Here is a 21,153-nt window from a genome sequence, read left to right on the forward strand (position 1 = left end):
TGTTGAGAACTACTGAGTTAGGCGTCTGGTTTGTATGCCCAACCTTTCTCAGCAAGGGTTACCTGAGAGGGTTAAGCACTTATGCAAAATGACTTGGTGACTATTATGTTACAGTATATGAATTATTTTCTTTTATTTATAATAAAATAACTATAAGATATTTATTTCTGTGACTTTTAAGTTCCTGATCATTAGCTTTTTGGGAAAGCTGCTTTGGCTTAACTGTAACATGAGTCTAATACTGCGTTTTCTTAACCACAGCCTCAGTTTTGTGTTGTAGAATTGATAAATAACTAAAACAGACAAGATTTTTCTGATGAGTCTGTGTTTCATAATTATAGAAAGTTATTTTAGCCTGAAGTTTCTTGTCAGACACTGTATTCTCTCTCATTCTTATTTCGCTGCTTCTTTGTCAGTTGGACCTCTTATTAATGTGTCTGATACAGGTCTAACTGGTGACTTCAGTTCTTTAGGCTTACTTTACGATAAACTTGAAGTTTAATTAATGGGGCTGCAGCCAACTGAGGATGTCATCCGTGATTGTTTACATAGTTGTTTTTGTGATTATTTTCCTGCATGAGAATAGTTATTTGTATACAATTACTTTACTTGTCTTCTTGGATTGTAATCATTATTTGTTGCCCATAAGTTGGAAAAGCATTTGCTGGATGTTAGACAGTTGAAAGTTCTGATACCTTTTTGTCGGACTTTTTCATATTAACTATGGATGTAGGAGGTAGGGAGAAGCTTTGATAGAATAGAATCTCTCTTGTTGTTCACTGATGGGAAGACTCAAATTGCAGGAACCACATCTGCTCTTGTGAGACCAGTTACAACACACAGTCACAGCCAAACCTGTTCACAGCTTTTACAGTTTAGTGTTTTTTCAATTGAAGTATAATTGATTTACAATATTGTACTAGTTTTAGGATCAGAGCTTAATTTTGGACATACTTTCATCAGTGTGTAAGTGATAGTGTATACTGTTGGGTTGCCCATGTTTGTATTCAGCAAAGAGCGTGTACACGTTGGTGCAGTGCCTCTGAATTAGCATTGGTCATTCCTGTTTGTATGGTCTAGACAAGATAGCAAAATTCTAACTAATTCTAATTAATCTTCTGAAGATGGTATTAAATGGTGATCTCTTTAACATCTGCTATACATATATAAACAGTGTCACAATGTTACATATATAGACAACATTATTATATATATAATATGTGATATTTCATTAACCCATTAAAAATTCCTTAGAGGTAGATGGTCTCATAAAAGAGGAAAAACCACAATAAATTGAATTACTTGTACTCCAGATAAGGTACTACGTTACATGATACTAGAGAAACAAAAATGAATGATTCAAAATTGTTGACCTTAAGAGGCTATTGTGTAGAGAAGATAAGCCATGGTCAGAAATACCTGCAAGACGGCGTGAGTACCATGAATGGTACAGAGTGGTAATCAGGAAGTGGAATAGGCAAATACAGCATGCTACTCATGTAAGGACACCAGAAATAACTCTTGTGAAGTAGACCTGCTGTTTCTGTAAGCTTTTGCAGTTTCTGAGATGATTCACCTGAGGAAACAAGTGGCTTCTGTTTTCTGGAAATTTTCAGTGATAATTTGGCTGTGAGAGTGCCATTCATATAAGAAGAAATGCATCTTTATTAAGAAATTTCCGGTGCAAATACTGTCCTGATCTTTACTGTTATAATACTGTACTAAACACAAAGAATTACGTTACCTTGTTCAGACTTAAACTCACACTGGTCTCCGTGGATTTAACATTTTTCTTAAGTCACAGAACCATACACCCCCAATTTGAAGATACTGACTGGATGACTGATGTCAGTTCCTGTAAACAGGTCTCTAGTGTCTTCTGCAGATAATACTAGGGAATGACGTATGTTCATAGGAGGTAATTGGATTTTTGTGTACCTCTGCTGTGTATACCAAATGGCCTTGCAGTGGCTTTTCGTTGCTCTTAGAACAGAGTACAGGCTTCTTACCAGGAATCTGGATTCCTTCATGAACTGGCCCCTCTTGACTCCGTTAACTAAACATGCTCCCTGGTTCAGATCCTTGAACCTTCTATTCCTTCTTTCACCACGGTGAGTGTTTGCAATAACTTTTTGTGTGTGTGTGTGATTTATATGTTTATTACTTAAACCAGTCTTTCCCAGTGGGCTGAAAATTCCGCAGGGGAAAGGATTTTGTTGTCAAAAACACTTTAAAATGATAATTTCTGGACTGCATAAATAAATTTGGTCACAGTCCTAATTCAGACTGGCGGATTTTATTCGCATATAAAGATCAAAGTATTCAAAGTGTCTTCTGAAGGCCAAAAGATACATGCATACATACATTTTATTTTATTTTTTGCATACATACATTTTAAAATGTAGCCTACAATCTTGTTAATCTGGACTAAGATGTGATATATAAACATCTCTCAAGTATACTTAATACAGTAGTAGTAATTTACAGTATTTTTACATGAGCAGATGTTTGAGTCTCTAGAGTTTTGTTCTTAGGAAGCTAGAACTATTTTTCTGCTCCAAAGGGATGCTGTTCTTTTGAGGAAATCAGCTTGAATTTATACCTTTTCCTTCTTAAGTATGTACTTTTGCCTCGGTTTGGGTAGTACAGTCTTATTTTCAAGTTACCATAACCCAGGCAAGAGCTAGGTTTTCAGGACTCTGGTATTTCCACATTGTCAGTTAGTTCAGCAATTATTTCTCTGGCAGCATTTACTTTTATTCATTAGAGTATAAATTAGAACATGTATAATTTAAAAAACTTCCCACGAGTATTTCTTGTGTATTTCATCTTCCTGTGAATAGTGATGGTGTGGTCCCTGCAGCCGGCTTGTGGAGTCTTGACTTGCTAAAAAACAAATTCAGCATGAAGTTGCTGCCAGAGGAGATTCAGCCAGGTTGCCTATCTAAAGTTACCTCCCTGTTTCCTAGAGTCGCCACTCCCTTTAATAGTTCTCCTGTGCCTTGCCCTGACCTGATGGTTCTTGGTCATGAAACTTGTAGAAATAACTTGCCTTCACCTGAATGTCTTCACACTGGGTTTTTCCTTGCTTTTTAAAGAGTTGATTTTCTTTTTCCTGGAAACTTGAGGGTCCCAACCTTATGATCCATTAAAAACGTTAGATATATATTTCCTGGGTATTCAGGGATTTCTTTATATTATACTGAACAAAGCTTTATAGGAATCCCCACTTACCCATCCACATAAAGGTGGTTTTTCAGTCGAAGATGATTTTCTTTCCCTGACTTTTGTTTAAATATTTCTGGTGTTGGGTAAATCTCCTGCTTCTTTATTATACAATTATATACAGATTCATTCATTTTCATACTTATTCTCTCCCATATACGTTGTTTAGATGGATTCCTGTATGTAAAGACACTTCTAACATAGTAGGCCTTAAGCGAGTTCTGGTTAAATTGCATTGATTCGGTGAAACTCCTGTTTAGTTAAACAGGTTTATCAGTCACCTGTGTGTATGTGCTCAGTCACTCATTCGTGTCCAACTCTTTGTGACCCCATGATCTGTAGCCCGCCAGGCCTTCAGGCAAGAACATTGTAGTGGTTTGCCATTTCCTCCTTGAGGGGGTCTTTCCTACCCAGGGATTGAACCTCTGTCTGCTGCATTGTCAGGTGGATTCTTCACCATTGCACCACCTGGAAATCCCCTATTGATCACCTACAATGTGCTGAACACCATGCTGGTCATTGGGAAGATGAATATTACCTTTGAGCATCTTGAGGTCTAGTGAGGCACACAGCTGACTCTAGTACATGATATAAAGGGATAATGCATCAGTCACACAGTGAATTGTAAAGCCCTTAAGCTGGCCAGTTTTGATGTTTCATAGTGTGTTTCCTTCTGGGCTGTGGCTGGTATGGAAGTTTTTTTTTTTTTCTCTTGTTTTATTTTTAAATAACAGTGTGTTGCTGCTGCCTTTGTATAATAGTTCATTTTTAGAGAATGAATAGTAGTAAAAGACTAAGATTTAGTGTGAAAAATGTCTGATGAAGAAAATAAAAACTGTAGGCCTACAGGTTGAACTAAGGTAACTAAGAATATCATTTAAAGTATGATAATAAGTATTTTGTGTACAGTTTTCCAGAAAAAGAAGTTCTTTATTGAGTAACGTCTATGGATTCTTAAGACTGGGAATATGGCACTCCTAATTTAGAGTTTCCTAAATTTTTTCATAAGTTTGACAACGTAGGTGTTGGCTTTTTGCATTTTCTTTGTCTCAGTACACTGATGTTTTGTCTAAATAACATACCCTCATGCTTGAATGGTCATATCTAATTTAGGCCTACTAATTATGAGATATCTTTTTTAAAGAGTAGTGAAATAAAGATACATATTGTTATGAATATAATTACATTTCAGAGACCAAAGTTAATGATGTTTAGTTTGTAGAATAAGTTTTTATGTCCTTACTGACAGCCCACACCAATAACTTTTATATTTAATTCTATTTCCTAAACCCCATGTCAGGTTAGCAAACCCAGTTTATTTTATTATATATTGAACAAAATTACTCTTTCAATACAATTTTACTTAATTTTGAGTTTCAAAAAGTAAATGTGGACATCTTTGTCATTTAAGCGTCAGCTTCCCTGAGTTGTTTTAGATAGAAATTGCTTCTTGGTTTCACTGATGAAGTATCATGAATTATTGTGCAGAGAAAATGAGAAGGGAAGGGCAGTAGGGTTCCCAGAGAGAAGGAGATAACTGTTCTGGCTTAACTAGGACAGGCCTGGTTTTGTATGAACCATCCTGAGTGGGTATGTATTCAGAGTCATGGCTTAACAAATGCCTTTGACTTTTTATTCCCCCTGAAGGACAAGCTGATGGCAGAGGAACCTTCCCAGGCCACCTCAAGTGTTTGGGAAGGATACCCAAGTGCTGGCTCTGCAGTCCTTCCAGACACCTGGGGTCACGCTGGTGTTGTTAATCAAGTCACTTCCTCATTGTGTACATCCAGTTCTCGCGTCAGAACCTAGAGCCAGTTAGAGCTCCACCTGTGGCAACTGTTCTTGGCAAAGAGCTCAAATTGCCAGCACAGCATTTTGCTCTGATTTTTTTTCTAATCAGGAAGTTGCGTGCTTATTATAAAGTTTAAGCAGTATGGAAGGTCATAAAGAAGAAAGAAAAATATCTAAAATCTTACCACCCAGAGGTAATCACCTTTAATATTATCCAAAATAGAAAAGTAATAGGCGTTGAGATCCTTTTCAACTTTATCTTTCAATTCCAAGAAGAACACGAGCATGACATGGCACTTTCCTTCCTCCCGCATTAACAGCTTTATTGAGCTTTACTTCATATACCATAGAGTTTACCCATTTAAAGTGTACAATTCGGTGATTTTTAGTATACTCATAGATGTGTACAACTATCACCATAATCAGTTTTAGAGCACTTTCATCACACCATAAGCATTATCACCATCCTTACCCCCCGCTTCCCAGGTGCCTCAGGGATAAAGAATCCACCTGTAAACCCACTGCCATATTCTTGCCTGGAGAATCCTGTGGACAGAGCAGCCTGGCAGATATAGCCCGTGGGGTCACAAAGAGTCAGACATGACCGAGCAACTGAGCATGCACACACCCTTACCTCACCCCATTCCTTCATCCTTCCCATCTCCTGGCAACCACTAATCTGTTTTCTGTCTCTATATATTTGCCTGCTCTGTACATTTCATATAAATGGAATCATACAACATGTGATCTTTTGTGACTGGCTTCTTAACACAATTTTTTCACAGTTCATCTGTTTTGTAGCATGGGTCATGTATGGCAGTTTGAAAAGTAAATCATCAGCATATATTCATGTATCTAGGCATACTTTCTAACAGCTGAGTTTCTCATTTTAACAATTTATTTTCATGTGTTAAAGTTGTATACAGTGAAAGTAATGATTAATTCTGAACATTTTTAAAATAAATAGGCTTATAAGCAAAGCAGAAAGGCTTCCTCATATTCTTTATAAAACCCAACATTTAAAAACGTGGTAAATTGTGTAAATTAGAATTGTGTAGTAGTTTTCTGTGTCAAATTAATTGTATACAGAGAAGAATGCTGAACCATTTGTGAAATCTGTTAGGTTTATTTTCTTGGCTCCCAGGCACATTTTTCTTGCCCAGCATTGTCCTTCCTTCACTTTTACCCCCATATCCAAGAGCATTAGCTTAGAAACTTCATACTTTTTTTTTGAACTTCATACTTTTTTGATTCTCTTCTTTTACTAAAGTAGGGAAGAACAGACATGGCCTTTGAAAATTTCTATATTACACTTTTAGAGTGAAAACAGTTTTAGTTAAAAGAATTTCACCAGTTTACTTAAGGATAAGGGAACGAAATTGTATGAATTTCCTTAAGAATGATTTGAGGTGTTCTCATTAGATGCTGACTCTCATCCCCAGATGAGCCTGGCCCATGGAATTGGGTCCCTTTGTACATATATCCCCACCCTCTTCTCCCTCCCACTTTGCCTAATATTAATGTTGCCTAAAAGTTTTAAGTCTAGGCAGGTTCTTCACATTTCTTAGGAAATTTAGTATTACCCAATTTTATATTTATACTTATTATCTCCTTTCAAATTTTTGAAGTGGATAATCTTTAAAAACTTAGGTAGTTAATAAAACTTGAAACAGGAAAAGAATGCCTAGTAAAGGAGGGAGAAATAATTATCTTAGTTGTCTGGGGACTAATAGTAACTCCTAGTGTTGACTACCAGAAAGTTCTAATTAAAAAAGGGAGCATACTAGTTGACCAAGAAGATCACAGACAGAAGACATGTTCACATAGGAGGAGCATACAGCTCATTTGAGAATTTAAAGACCAGTGTACCCGGAGTGTAGAGAGAAACAAAGTCTGAGTTGGATGAGTTAGGGTACAATTACATCATGGGGAGAAAGCACTGGATTTTGGTATTTATCTTTAGATCAGTGGAAAGCTATTGAAGAGACTTTACTAAGGGGAGATGATTTGATCTGGTTTAGTTATTAAGTATTACTGGTTTCTGTGGGAGAGGGGAGAGGTACGATCAGGATGAACAGATTAATTAGGGGATGCCATGTATAGTCTAGTGATAGTGATGGTGTTATTCGCTTCTGTCGTGTCCGACTCTTTGCGACCCCATGAACTGTAGCCCACCAGGCTCCTCTGTCCATGGAATTCTCAAGGCAAGAACACTGAATTGGGTTGCCATTCCCTTCTCCAGGGGGTCTTCCTGACCCAAGGATCGAACCTGAGTCTCCCACACTGGGGGCAGAGTCTTTACCTTTTAAACCACAAGCGAAGCCCCATGTAAAATAGTCCAGGCTGGTGTATTTTATGTCCCTTAATGCATGTGCATTTATAGTTTACATTTAGTATTGACATCGAATACATTATAAAATGTGAAATTATAGAAATGTAAAAAGAACGAGAAGAAATGAACAGAAGTGGAAGCACTGCTGTTTTCTTTCCCTCCCGGGGTGTGACTAGTGTGCTGGGATATGAACCCCACTTTGCAAACAAGAGATCCTGAATCAACACAAGAGATCATGGAACATGAACAGTGACATTGGAGATGGTTTGGAGAGAGAAGTGCAAAGATTGTATTCATAGGACTTGGAAATAGGTTAAATAGTAGTAATAGAGGGAAAGGAATTCCCAGCTGGCTCAGTTGTAAAGAATCCACCTGCCAGTGCAAGAGCCACGGGACACTTGGGTTCACTCCCTGGGTTGGGAAGTTCCTCTGGAGGAGAAAATGGCAACCCACACCAGTATTCTTGCTGGAATAATCCCTTGGACAGAGGAGCCTGGAGGGCTCCTTCCATAGGGTCACAGCATAGGACACCACCGAGCACTTGATAGAAAAAAGGTGAGGAGAGCCCTAGATTTCTGGTTTGCGCACCTGAATAGAGAGTTACCCAGATGCTGTAGTAATGAGCTAATCATCTTTGTTAAAGCGTTCTACCTGAACGTGCTGCTTTCTCTGAGCATACTCTTACTCATTTCTTAGTAAGGAAGGACGGGGTGAGGGTGGGGGGATGGAGGTGGTAAGGTGATTGATGGACAGGCCTTGATCTGTGCTCAGGAGGAAGAAGCAGAGAAATGAATGTTGGGCATGAGTTACTCTTGCCTTTGGAGGTGTCATATAGACCCTGCAACTTGACTCTTAAGTTTCTTTAGCTGGAGGCAGTCACTCATTCCACATCTAAAAGGGCTTACAAAACAGGTGTTGGAATGATGCTGTTGCCAAAGCCTAATCAATTATCATCGATTTATCAACTGTGAGTAGTCATCTTCATACTTGCTTAGAAAGAAATAAAATGTGTTTGAGGCCCTCATTTAGGGGAGAACTAAAGAAATGAAGAGGGGTGGGGGGAACCCAGTCATACAAACAGTTTTGTCTAAGACTCAGTAATTTAGAAAAAGAGAGGGGTGGTACTTTTTTCACTTGTGACTATGGATATGTGATGTTTTATTTCATGAGGTATGTAAGATTTTCCTTTGTTAAAAACTACATGTATTTTAGAACAATTAGAAGTTCTTTCAAAAATGCTTTAAAAATACCACTTTAAAAATACCACACTTTGAGTTAAATTTACTGTTTGTAATTCTCATGTCTTTTAGCACAGTGCGCTGCAGACACAGTACTTTTTTCCTCCCATTTTTATTGAGCTATAATTGACAAAATTGTGAGATGTTTACAGTGTACAACTTGATGATTTGATATATGTAAAAGTTGTGAAAGGATTTCTTCCATCTGGTTAATGCAGCTATTGCATATTTATTTTTTTGTTTGGCTATGAATTTAGCTTTTTTAGGTTCCACATCCAGGTGATTCCATGCAGTCTTTTCTTTGTCCAGCTTATTGCAGTTAGCATAATACCTTCAAGATCCATCCATATTGCTGCTAATAGTAGGATTTCCTTTTTCCTATGGCTGAATAATATTGCAGTGTGTGTATATTAATATGTATGTTAATATATAGAGTGCATCTTCTTTATCCATTCATCTGTTAATGAACGCTTAGGTTGTTTGGTTTCTCAGGTTTTGTGACTGTTGCTGCACTGAACATGGGAATGCAGATTATTTCTTCAGTTTCCTGTTTTCAGTTCCTTTGGGAATATACCAAGAAGTGGGATTTCTGGGTTACATGGTAGTTCTGTTGTTAATTTTTGGGGAAATTTCAATATTGTTTTCTGTAGTGGCTGCCCCAGTTTATATTTCACGGTACCTACTCTTAGAAGAGAGACAATCATACCACACTGCAGTGTCTTCCTCCATTCTGTTCTAGATGTATTAGAACAAACACACACACATTTGTTTTCAGTCAGTTCAGTTCAGTCGCTCAGTCGTGTCCAACTCTTTGTAACTCCATGGACTGCAGCATGCCAGGCTTCCCTGTCCATCACCAACTCCCAGAGCCTACTCAAATTCATGTCCATTGAGTCAGTGATGCCATCCAACCATCTCATCCTCTGTCATCCCCTTCTCCTCCCACCTTCAATCTTTCCCAGCATCAGGGTCTTTTCAAATGAGTCAGTTCTTTGCATCAGGTGCCCAAAGTATTAGAGTTTCAGCTTCAGCATCAGTCCTTCCAGTGAATATTCAGGACTGATTTCCTACAGGATGGACTGGTTAGATCTCCTTGCGGTCCAAGGGACTCTCAAGAGTCTTCTCCAACACCACAGTTCAAAAGCATCAATTGTTCAGTGCTCAGCTTTCTTTATAGTCCAACTCTCATATCCATACATGACTACTGGAAAGACCATAGCATTGACTAGACAGACCTTTGTTGGCAAAGTGTTGTCTCTGCTTTTTAACATGTTTTCATGCCCTCTCACAGCTGGTGACAGTAGCACTTTGCAGTCATGAGGATGATAACCTGGGGCCCTCACGGTAGTCACTGCCAGTTTGGATGCTGGTGCTGTGCTCACTCAACAGACCAGCTTTCCAGAGAGCACAAACCAAATTAAAACCAGCTCTAAGCAAACATTTTCTCATTTAATCCTCAGAAAAAATGCTGAGATGGGTAGTATCCTCATTACAAATTGCTTTGAGATTAATTGCTGACAGTGGAAACCTCTAAGGTTGAAAATGTGAATACTAAGAATCTACTATAGTAATTCTATATAGCAGTAACAGTAATACTGATCAAGTGACAACTTGTCATTTTCACCTACCTACTAGTATCTCACCCAAGGTTTCTGTACTTCCCTGCTTGTACAAAACACCTAACGATATAAAGTATGTTAAAGGGTGGAGAAAGCCTGAGGGATAGCTGTTTTAGAAACTATTAGAAATACATGAACAACCATGACAAGACTGTTTCAAGGTCGGTGTAGCTAATAGAGATGGGTCATTTTTCTTTTCTTGAAGTCTAACATTAGAGGTTAAGTTTTGCTTTCTTGATACATCTTAACCTCCTCAGTTGTGTTTTCCTTTAGGGCCCATCCTTATTTCTCTCAGCCCTAAGCCTATTTTAATACGCTGATTTAAAGAGAAATGTCCCTTTTTTTCTTTTTCTAACTGAATTTCTTCAATCCAAACACTGAACCTTCTTTTCCCACATTCTATGCTCCTCCCTCAGTTGAGCAAAGAAAGAGTCAACAGCATCAGTATTAAGCAGGAAGTGCTGTTAGGCTTATGCATATGATGGAATGAATAATTTAGTATCTTCGGGAAATGCAAACTGCAGTAGAACTCAATCTAGCTTATCAGAATTTAGATCAGTACTTTACAGGATGGTATGAACTAAAAGTCAGTAGGAAAAAGATGTTTAAAGATACCAGGTTGCATAGAATATTGCATAATTTAAATTGTCACGAGATTGGGAGTTTTGTGTCTTATGTGGTAATGATGTTTTTCCTGCATTCTGACAATTGTCAGATGACTTTTTGCCAAAATGATTGGTAATGGAATGTGGCAGTTTCTTTGCTGTCAGAGACGAGATAATTTCTCAGGTTTTTCCTGTAAGTTATTAATATTTTTCTTATTTTTTAATCCTTTAAATATAAGTGAAAGGAATTGAAAGGTCAAACCTGAAGACTAGGCATGTTTATTTAATAAAGGCTTTATAGAAGTAGTCATTTACAGACATCGGTAAGACAGATTTTTTTTTTAAGTTTAAAATATAATTATTGAAAATTTTCTAAATGGTTTATCGTCTTTGGCATGATCTGATTAGGCTAGTAGACATTTTATATGTGTGCCTGTGGTCTTTTTTTATGTCATTACTGTAAATATTGTGCATGCTACTTTAATAATAATTGATTGGGTGGGTGGAAGTACTTAGCAAAGGTGACATTCATCAGTCTTATTTGTGTTTAAAAAATCTGCTGTATTTAATATCTTTAAAGCAAGGTTTAAACTTAATTGGATTGTATTAAATCTAATTTCTATAAGTGATAAAGATTTTCTTGATTATTTAAGATTTATTACCATTTTCAGGTGTATATTCTTAAAATATAAATTGGTTTGGTTCTGATTCTATGCAGACTTTTTATTTAGCATATATTGTATTATTAAAGAATATAGTTTTAAGGGAAATCTAAAATACTGTCTTGTTTGCCTTTCTGTAGTCTTTCTTAAGTCAGTATATTTTTAACTTGTTCACTGTTTCTTGATTAATACTGATTGGAAGAGAAAATCTTTCCCAAGCTGAAAAGAATTTCTTTAGTATTTTATAGAAAAGTATTGATGTAAAGTTTTGAATGCTATTAAGATAAAACTGAAAGAAATTTAGTTTTGTTTTTCCCACCCCAATTTTGAGTGTCACCTTGCTTTTATAAAAGCCTTTCCCCTTTTCATAAATTACCACCTCCTTCTCATTGAATTTTTTCACTTAAAGAGAATTTATCTCGTTAATACTCAAAAGTAAATTTTAGTGTAAATAGCCTAAATACTAAATGACCTTTTGATGTGGTCACACATTTTTAGTAAGATTTTTTTTCAAATGTGTATGCATATATACATGTTGAAGAAAAAAAGAAAAGTAAAATGTGCCTTGATAAAACAATAGTTTTCATGTTTTTCAAAGTGAAAAATGAAGATATTCTTACTTTACATCAATGAATATGTAACATTTTAATTGTTGGAGGCTGTTTAAAATGGCTTTGGTCTTTTTCAACTAGGAGAAATGAGTTCAGCTCATGTTAAGCTAATTATAAGCATTTCCCTTAAATTTTTTTCAGCTGCAAATTCTTTTAAATGAGCAATACTCAAAGAGGGTAACTATCATGAAATTAACTAATAGCCAGAGATTTGACTCCCTGTATGTCAGATCCATTTACGTTTTAAGATAAACTATAAAATGCAGATTGATGCATTCTCTGATTGTGTAACTCAGGAAGTAATTAAGCTGTAAGTGCATCATTTGATCTGTGGCTTATTATAGGGTTTTTCCACAAAAAAAAGACAGAAAAAAGTTTTTTGAAAAAATTATGTTACAGAGGATACGTTTGTATTAAATTACAGAGTTTCCAGAATGAGGATCTAGCTAGGACGTATGTATAATACGTTTTGAACCTTTCAAAGCACCTTTTAGTTTATGTGAAGTTCTTCAGATGGCCCCGTTGTCTTTTGAAGCTTCTAACACCAAGGTGTCTGTTGCAGCCCAGAGCAAGGTTACTGCTACCCAGGACAGCACTAATTTGCGATGTATTTTCTGTGGTAAGCAACATTATGTTTACATTACTTTTTCAAGCTGTGGTACATACTACTTGCGCATTTCCATAACTTTTGTTTCCTTAGGCCATGGTCTGGTTTGTGGTATTTGGGATTTACAGCAAGCTACTGTTTTATGTTGTGATATTTGTTGTGGTTCATGTAGGTGATTTGGTCAGCTTTTGAGTTGGCTTCCTAGTGAGGATTTAGTTAAAATTAGGGTCTCAGAACTAATTCTTGTTCACTTCTTCCAACATGAATGAGAGGGGTTTTTGTTTGTTCGTTTTTGTTTTTAACTATTTTGTTTGAGAGCAATCTTTTAAATTAGAGTTTTAGGGGGAAAGTTCTATCCATCTTACTATGATATCAGGAATGTAATTGGGATTTACTGGAAGGGAGCTTTTGCTTAGCTTGAATTAGTTTTCAAATGTACATGTTGTGAGGCAGCTGTGAGCTCTTTCATGCTTTGATAGGTTGATTTCTGATCGACAGCCTCCTTTATTCAGTAGGTTAGATATCTGTGGCGTAGGAGTGAATTTAGGCTTATAGTGTGTTTTCTTTCACTCTCATGCTCATATATACACATGTGTGCACATATATATGTTTGCATGGACAAACCAGTTATGTCACTTAGCCTTTTTTCCACATTACAGTTAATAAAGTATATGCATATCCTTCTTCTTACACTAGGATATATCTGCATACACACACACACACACACACACACACACAGACATCTGAATTCCTTTTAGTCTCATTTGATTCTAAAACTTTTGTTTTGAAAACCTCAATTCAAAAAGTGACTTTTAAATCTTACAGACGCAGCCCCTCTCCCACCCCCTGCCTTTGACTCAGATATGCCTTTTTGACTACTGTATACCTTAACTGGCCAGATTATTTTATGAGAGCTAAAATGATAAATACTACTAAAATATTATATGAACAGTTCAGCTGTGTATCTTTATTTTATCCACATGACTCAGAGCTTTTGATATGCTCCTTCAGTACTACTAATATTGTTTCTTTACCCATAAAGAGAATTGTTTTAAGGTTGATATACTTGCTGGTTTAGGCAAGGAAGTATGTGTTATAAATTGCCCCCCAAAATGAAAATTCTGATGCATTCCTTAATCACCTGAGGTTTTATCTTATGATTGCTCCAGGTGACAGTTACAGGAGTGGGCCTGTCCTGCGGTCCTGTATAAACGCTTCACTCCGTCTCAGATTCCTCAGTTAATCGTTGCAGATTAAGTGTTTAATTAGTAACTTTTAATTTTGATTTTTCTGCCTCCTCCTGGGGGTTCTTCCAGGTCATCTTTTGAACTAGCTGTGAGTGTGATTGTTCCTGTTTGTGTTATTAGGACTCTTTAGCTCTTTCTAAAAACCTACCTGATGTTCTATACTTTGCTACTTAATATGTGGGGTTTCACATGCAGAATAATGGAGTTTACCCAGTTGCAGAGAAAAGATTTGGCCTTCATAAAGGTGAATTTTTTAAGCTGTAAAATAATGTGTTAAAAAGCAAATTTCCCCCATTATTACCTTTGATTGATTTAACTGTGTGCAAACAATATAATTACCACATTGCTAAGTTTAAACTTGATTGTATTGTGTATAATAACACTTATTTGTCTTTTAGTCCTGTGTTTTTAAATAGTCTGTGGCTAAGTGTGAAACAAGATATGTGAAAATTAAAACGTGACAATAAGTGAAATGTGCTTTAGCCAAAACTCAGTACTGAAGTCAAGACTGAAATGCCATTCATTCCTGGTTTAGAGAGATGTTCAGTTCTGTTTTCCATCATTTATAAGTTACTGTATCAGCGACATGGACACATTTTCTTTATTAGAATCAGTGATTTATATACTTTGCTACATGAATCCTAGCCAGGACACATTAATACCAACTGTTGTCTCTGGCTCTGTAAATAAAACAGAAAACTTAACTGTCATATAGCTCCTGTTCTTTATGCTATTAGAGTAGGGACAGAGCAGGTTCACTTGTCTCTTCCTTTTTCCTCCAAAAGAACTGTTGACCATCCTGTGATGCTCATAAAATGTTGTTACTTAACCCACTTGTTAGAAGAGTACCTTTTTTTTTGCATTGTATGAGAACACAGATACTCAGGTAGACATACGACCTGTGTGGAGTAACCAGTAATTGTGTTATAGGAAGTCAGTGGCAGCTGGCAGCCTTGTGCTCTTAACTGCTGCTTCGTGTTGTGCGGGGCCTGTGGTATAATTCACCAGCTGTGTAGCCCAGTAGAGTGTTGGACAAGAAGAAAGAATGTAATTGTGTACCTAAAGTTCATAATTTACCTAGAACTCTTATTTAATCTCACAGTCATTTATATTATTTTTAAATGCACATAAATTTCGATGTGCTTGTTAATTGAGTTGACAGTATTGATGAAGAAACAGAATAACCAGATTAAATATGGATGTGAGAAAATGCTGGGGGAGGAGGCTTCTCCTTTTCTGTTCCCACCCCCCACCCCCTTTAAAGAAAGTTTTTGGGAAGATAACCCATTATCACCAAGAACCATGTAGGAAAGAATTTTAAAGAGTGCTGTTTAGTTGTTCTTGGATTCCTCCCATTTATAAAGGATCTTCCTTGTTGTAAACTATTTTTATAATTAGCAATGTTAGCCAGAAAATGTTACCCACATTTTTTAAAGCTCCTTTTAAAACAAGTTTGCTGAGTAAACTTAAAACTCAAAACTTAAAAAAAAAATCCAAATTAGTTTTTATGAATTGCTAAAAGAGACCTTTCTCACATTCACATTTTTTTGTGAGTTATGTCAAACTTTCGTTAGTTTAATTTAAAAAACCTTTAAATGAAATCAGTAGGATTGAGTTGAGATATTTATATCTTTCTCTTGAATTTATGTATTTGTGTTGAAACTTAACATCGAGAGATTTTAATTGGTGAATTTAATCTATTAATATTATTGTTGCAATAATAATTACAGTGCCTGGTATAGATGTGTTAGGATCAAATTTGAGATTGGTGCCAAACAAATCTGACATTTACCTGATTAATTATTTGAAGCCTCATGAGGTTTTAACTTAAATATCCAAACATTATTTTTGAAAATAGTTAAACCATGATGGTCTTATGAGTTGCCCATGCTAAATACTCAACATTTAATTTTTTTTGATAAATATAACTTTGGAAATACTGCCCCCGACTAGTTTATATATTTTCAAAAGTACCCTCCCACCTGTTTGTCCCCCTCCCTCTGCCAGAAGAGACAAGTAATGTACACTAAACATTAGTGTATGGCTTAAATATGGCAGTCTGTTTTTGTATCATTATCTTGATATCAGAAAGAGAATTCCAATCTGTTTACTCGACACTATATGTTTTCATTTATACAAACATTTAAATGCATTTTTAATTTTAGAAGCTTTTTGATTTTTTTGTTGTTACTGTTACTGATTGCATGGAATTAATATATTTTTATATTTCCTTTATGTGGCTCTTAAAATAGCAGAGACTTTTAGGAAATCTAGTGAAGTATCATTGCAGTTGCCATCTATAATTTGTCTAAAGAGGACAAATTAAATGATTAAAAACATGTAAAGAGATGAGGGAAAAATTAGTAGGTAAGTTCAGATCAAATTATTTTTCTACACTTGGGATATAACAAGTACTGTATTATATTCTAATGAACCTTATCCTTCTCTTTGTAAAATCTCCACTAGTATAAAATAGATACTTTGTGCTGTTAACTCAGATTTACAAGAATTTGCTTTAGCACTTTAGAAGTATTTATTTATTAACTTTTTTATACTAGTGGTCTATAAAAACACTTTCAAAATATCTGCCAGGGGCCTTTGCCAGCACCCTAGAATTCACAAATATGTACAGCATTATCATTACGCATATATTTCTCTCCAAGAGTGGAAGATAACTACTATTTCTTTATTCTCTTCTTTACTGGATTAAATTCAAGATTGTTCTATTATAACTATAAGCATTGTATATTAGGTCCAGTATTTTATTTATCTCATTTTGTGACACAATTTTTATATCCAGTGACATTAAAATGTCCCATTGTTTAGTGGCCTTCTTTATGAGATGCTAAAAATGGGTCTGCATTTTATATGACGTGGGAATGAATGGTCATTAGTTTCTCATGACAGAATTGTGTTGGTTTGAATGCAGGTTTTTTGTTTTGTTTTACCCCAAATGAAAAATTATTGCAGTTATGTCTGTTACATTAAAAGTTCAGATAAGTAGATTAATTATATGTATAAGTTTAGCAAATATTTGTTTTCACCAGTGCTGGAAATGCCAGGCCATTAAATAAGAATGGCAACTTAAAGTGGGCAAGTTTGGTAAATGCATTAGCGTGCATCAGTCTAGTAATAAGGTTCTCATGCTTTCTCTCTCCTGTTTTTCATTTCCAGTGTTCTATTTAGGTGAGTTTTTGAATTCTGATTTTTCATTTAAGTTCTCCCTCTCCACTTCATGAATAAGTACCCCAAAGAGAATGTCTCATTGTCTTAGAAAATGTCAAGCTTAGGTGCCTATTCAGATGCTCATTGAACACTTGTTTTACTCAAGCTCTTCATATATAAATGTTTATTTTTCCTTTATTGTTGATGTTTTCCATTTGTTTCAAGTAAGCCTTCTGGAAATAATGACAGTATTTTGTTGCAGTCTTTCATTTGCTGTGTGTTATATGAAGCTTATATTTTATTTTGCTAAACAAAAAGAAGATACATTTGTAAATATGTGATGGTTTTATGTTATTCTCATGATTTTATCTCCTCTATCCAGCACAATATAAAGATAATGTTCATTTATAATGTTTCCCTCCCTTTTTAGGGCCAACATTGCCTAGACAAAATTCACAACTACCTGCCCAAGTTCAGAATGGCCCATCACAAGAAGAATTGGAAATTCAAAGAAGGTAAATTCCCAAGTTGTTATTTGCCCCTGTCTGCTGCAGAAGACCAGTCTGTGAACATCTGATATTGAAAGTAGATTATGTCTCATCACGTAATATGTACTGTTAAGAAGTCTTTAAGACATCTTATTTTTATAGCTGTTATAAATTAATCTGTGATCATTATGGCTGTCCAGTGACTAATTTAGAAGGTTGAAATAGTGTTGACTGTATAAGGCATTGGACATTAGATAGGACTTAGTAATGAAGTATATAGTCATTCTGATTTTGATTAAACTGCTGGTTTAATGAAATCAATAATATCTTCATTATTTTCAGTGCAGTGTAGAAATACATTTGAAATTGTAATACAGCTTCATCTAGGGATTGTTTTTTTCTGAATTAGCAAAATGGTCTCTAAATTATAAGCTACTTTATAACAAAACAGTTTTATAAAATTCAGGTACAATCAGTAACTAAAATAGAGCTAGTCAAACCAGGTATCCTACTTAAACAAAGGAAAACTTTTTGGAGATGTTGATGTTGCTTTTTGTTACTAGTAGATTACCCCTGTTTTGTTCTGGAGAATTGATAGCCATCATGTAGATGGAATTTTCCAATTGAAAGTCATTTGCTCCATGGCAAGCCAGTATTTTTTATTGTTGTCTTTGATTTGGACCTCACATTTGAAATATTCTGTATATTCTTTATGTTATCTTAATGTATGTGCCATGTTTCACTGACAGATGGTCAGGGGATCTCTTGCTGTGGTTCTGTGTTGGTTGCTTTGCTGTGTAACTACTTAGTCCTTGAAGAATGCCCTCCAGGATCTCCCAAAATGAGTTTTGTTTTTGACAGTCTGTATCTTCAGATAGTTCCAGAAATAGCCTCCACATTTGGTGAAACTCTGTCTGCCCTTTAGAGTGATGCTGTGACAGATAAGAATAAAATGAGTTTCTGTAGAAATAAAGAAAATTGAAAGGATGTAATCATTTCAGTTCTATGTTGAAAGTTTTAAACATAGTAGGATAATTCTAACAGAAATTTTAATGATCTGTCTCTCACACACACAAAAAGAAAAGTAGTTAATAAAAAATGGGCATAGGGGACTTCCCTAGTGGTCCAGTGGTTAAAACTCTCTTTGCACTGCAAGAGGCACATGTTTGATCCATGGCCAGGGAACTAACATCCCAAATATTAAGAGTAGTACATTTGTAGAAGGCTAGGAAGAACCAGGAGAAAACCCTGAACATAGTACATAATCTTTGGGTGGTACAAAGTTGGCAAGCAAGCAATCCCAGACACAGTTGCTGGAGGCCAGGACATTAGAGAATAGAGACAGAAACCATCTGCTAGTACTGCTGACTCATTCAGGGTCACAGATGGGACATCCGCTTTGCACAGGGCTGTCAAGAACTTGCAGCGTACACTTTTAGTTGGAAATGAGTATTTTAAGTGCATTTTTAGTAATTGTTACTAGAACACCATGCCTCATGTATATTTTTTCTCTTTTCAAAGTGTTCATCTGAACTTGGAAGTTTTTCTCTTTGTATATTAAGTAGATGCTTTAGAGTTTGAAAATTGAAGATGTTTACATTACTTGTTTAGTTGAAGACTTGAACTCAGTCATTTTGAAGCATGAAATCTAAACTTCTGAGAAGTTCACATAAATTTTATATTTTCTGTCCACAGTCACGCATAGACTGTTTTCTCCTTCCACATGACACCAACTAATTTCCTTCTCTCTGCAATATTAATTTCATCTTCATTCCTTTTCTTTACTCTCCACCCACTTCTTTTTTATTCTCATGGAATCTGCCTGTGTCTCCACAGATCTGCTGGACTTGCCGCTTCCGTCATTTACTTAGACTCATCTCTCAGCCTACACGTTCCACTTCTGTTTCTTCCTTTTGATGCTTTAGAGTCTCTTCTTTTTGCTGACCCTTCTCCTTTTCTCTCCTTTTTGTACCTCTGTTTTCTTATGTAAGGTTTTACACTAAACTGTCTTTATTTTTTCTTTTTGCACACAGTATAACCTTTGAAAAATTGATGGTTTGGTTGGGTCTTGTAGTTTTATGCTGATGGCTTCAAAATCTACAGCTCCTAATTCTCCAATAGAGATCTAGACCCATATTTCCAGTGAAATGCACCCTTAATGAGAATTCCTGTTGTAGAGCTCATCCACCTGGGTATCCCACTGACGCCTCAGTTTAAACCTTATGTTGTCATTTGTAATGTACATTCCTTCTAATATTTCTCCCAGAATTGCTGCTTAAAAAGTCTATAATTATCTTTGTTCACGATATCTATTCAAGTACAGTTTATTCTTTCTTTCTCTAAAAGCCTGTTGGGTTTACTGTTCTGATATTCTCATTGGTAGTAGCTTTCTCCAGTATTTATTCTCTTATATACTACTATAGATTTGACTTGCAGTTTTTCTGTCTTTAACCTAGATTCCTTTCAGTTATTCCTACTTTATTACTGCCAGATTAATTTTTTTTATTAAACCTGTTTTGCTCAAACAGTACAGGAGAGTCTCAAGTTGAGGATGGTAATCTGCTGCACAGTTGTGCCTTCCCCTCATATTAATCACCAGATTTAAACATCTTTAACCATTTCTACCTTAAGTACTTTGGATGAGTTCTTCCATAATAATTTGTTTATATTTCTGTTTCTTGATTAGTCACATTACAGAGAGTAGCTATTGAATCTTTGCTATGAAAAATGAAGATTTCTCTACTTCCCTTGCCAATTATGAGTAGTTACTATTTGTAGTTCCTCTAGAGCTTTGCTGGTAGCTCAGCAGTAAAGAATCTGCCTGCCAATGCAGAAGACACAGGTTCGATCCCTGGATCAGGAAGATATCCTGGAGAAGGAAATGTCAACCCACTCCAGTATTCTTGCCTGGAGAATTTAATGGACAGAGGAGCCTGGTGGGTTACAGTCCATGGGGTCACAGAGAGTCGAGTACAACTGAGTGACTAAACAACAACAGTCTTAGACAATATGTCTTAACTCCTCACTCTGTAAGAGGAGTGCAGTAGTTCTGCACATCCCGCTGCCCCCTCTCTTCCATTCTGCCACCTAGTTTTGGCAGATGTGTCATCTTTTTTATTATTTTCAAGGTTTATACATTTGCAGTCTTTCTGTTCCTGTTGTTAAATTTCTGTCTTTATATGTTGTAGGTGGTCTTTTTTCCCCTTCCTAGAATCCATTTAACCTTCTTAGTAACCACAGTAGTCTGAGTTTTCACCAAGATGTGATTAGATTAGGTTTTTGGGTCCTCCCCTATTTATTAAGCTCAATACTTAGTGACTGTTTCTGTTTAAAACTTAGCCACAACTCCTAGATTTTTAAGAAATTTTAATTTCTGTAACCATTTCCTTATGTTGTTTCCGTTCTCTTTTTGGGGAGCTCCTATTGATCAAATGCTAGGCCTCCTGAGTTATTTCCTTATGATGCTTTTTCTCATTTCCTGCCTCTGTTTCTTTGTTCTGTGTTCTTAGTGATGTTTTTTAAGATATTTATTTATTTATGGCTCCATCAGGTCTTAGCTGTGG

General features: G+C 35.9%; 1 protein-coding gene across 14 annotated transcripts in view; it reads left to right on the forward strand.

Moving 5' to 3' along the window:
* ENAH (ENAH actin regulator) overlaps positions 1 to 21,153 on the forward strand; it is a 175,782-nt gene that overhangs the window by 115,175 nt on the left and 39,454 nt on the right. For 8 of the 14 annotated variants that reach the window (XM_070474441.1, XM_070474444.1, XM_070474439.1 and 5 more), the window contains 2 exons: positions 12,646 to 12,702; positions 17,533 to 17,617. In XM_070474441.1, the coding sequence (XP_070330542.1) occupies positions 12,646 to 12,702; positions 17,533 to 17,617 (142 nt within the window). The remainder of the gene's footprint in view (positions 1 to 12,645; positions 12,703 to 17,532; positions 17,618 to 21,153) is intronic. The other 6 variants (XM_070474437.1, XM_070474440.1, XM_070474446.1 and 3 more) reach the window with 1 other exon arrangement.

Source organism: Odocoileus virginianus, chromosome 11 (assembly GCF_023699985.2).
Source record: "Odocoileus virginianus isolate 20LAN1187 ecotype Illinois chromosome 11, Ovbor_1.2, whole genome shotgun sequence".
Lineage (NCBI taxonomy): Eukaryota > Metazoa > Chordata > Mammalia > Artiodactyla > Cervidae > Odocoileus > Odocoileus virginianus.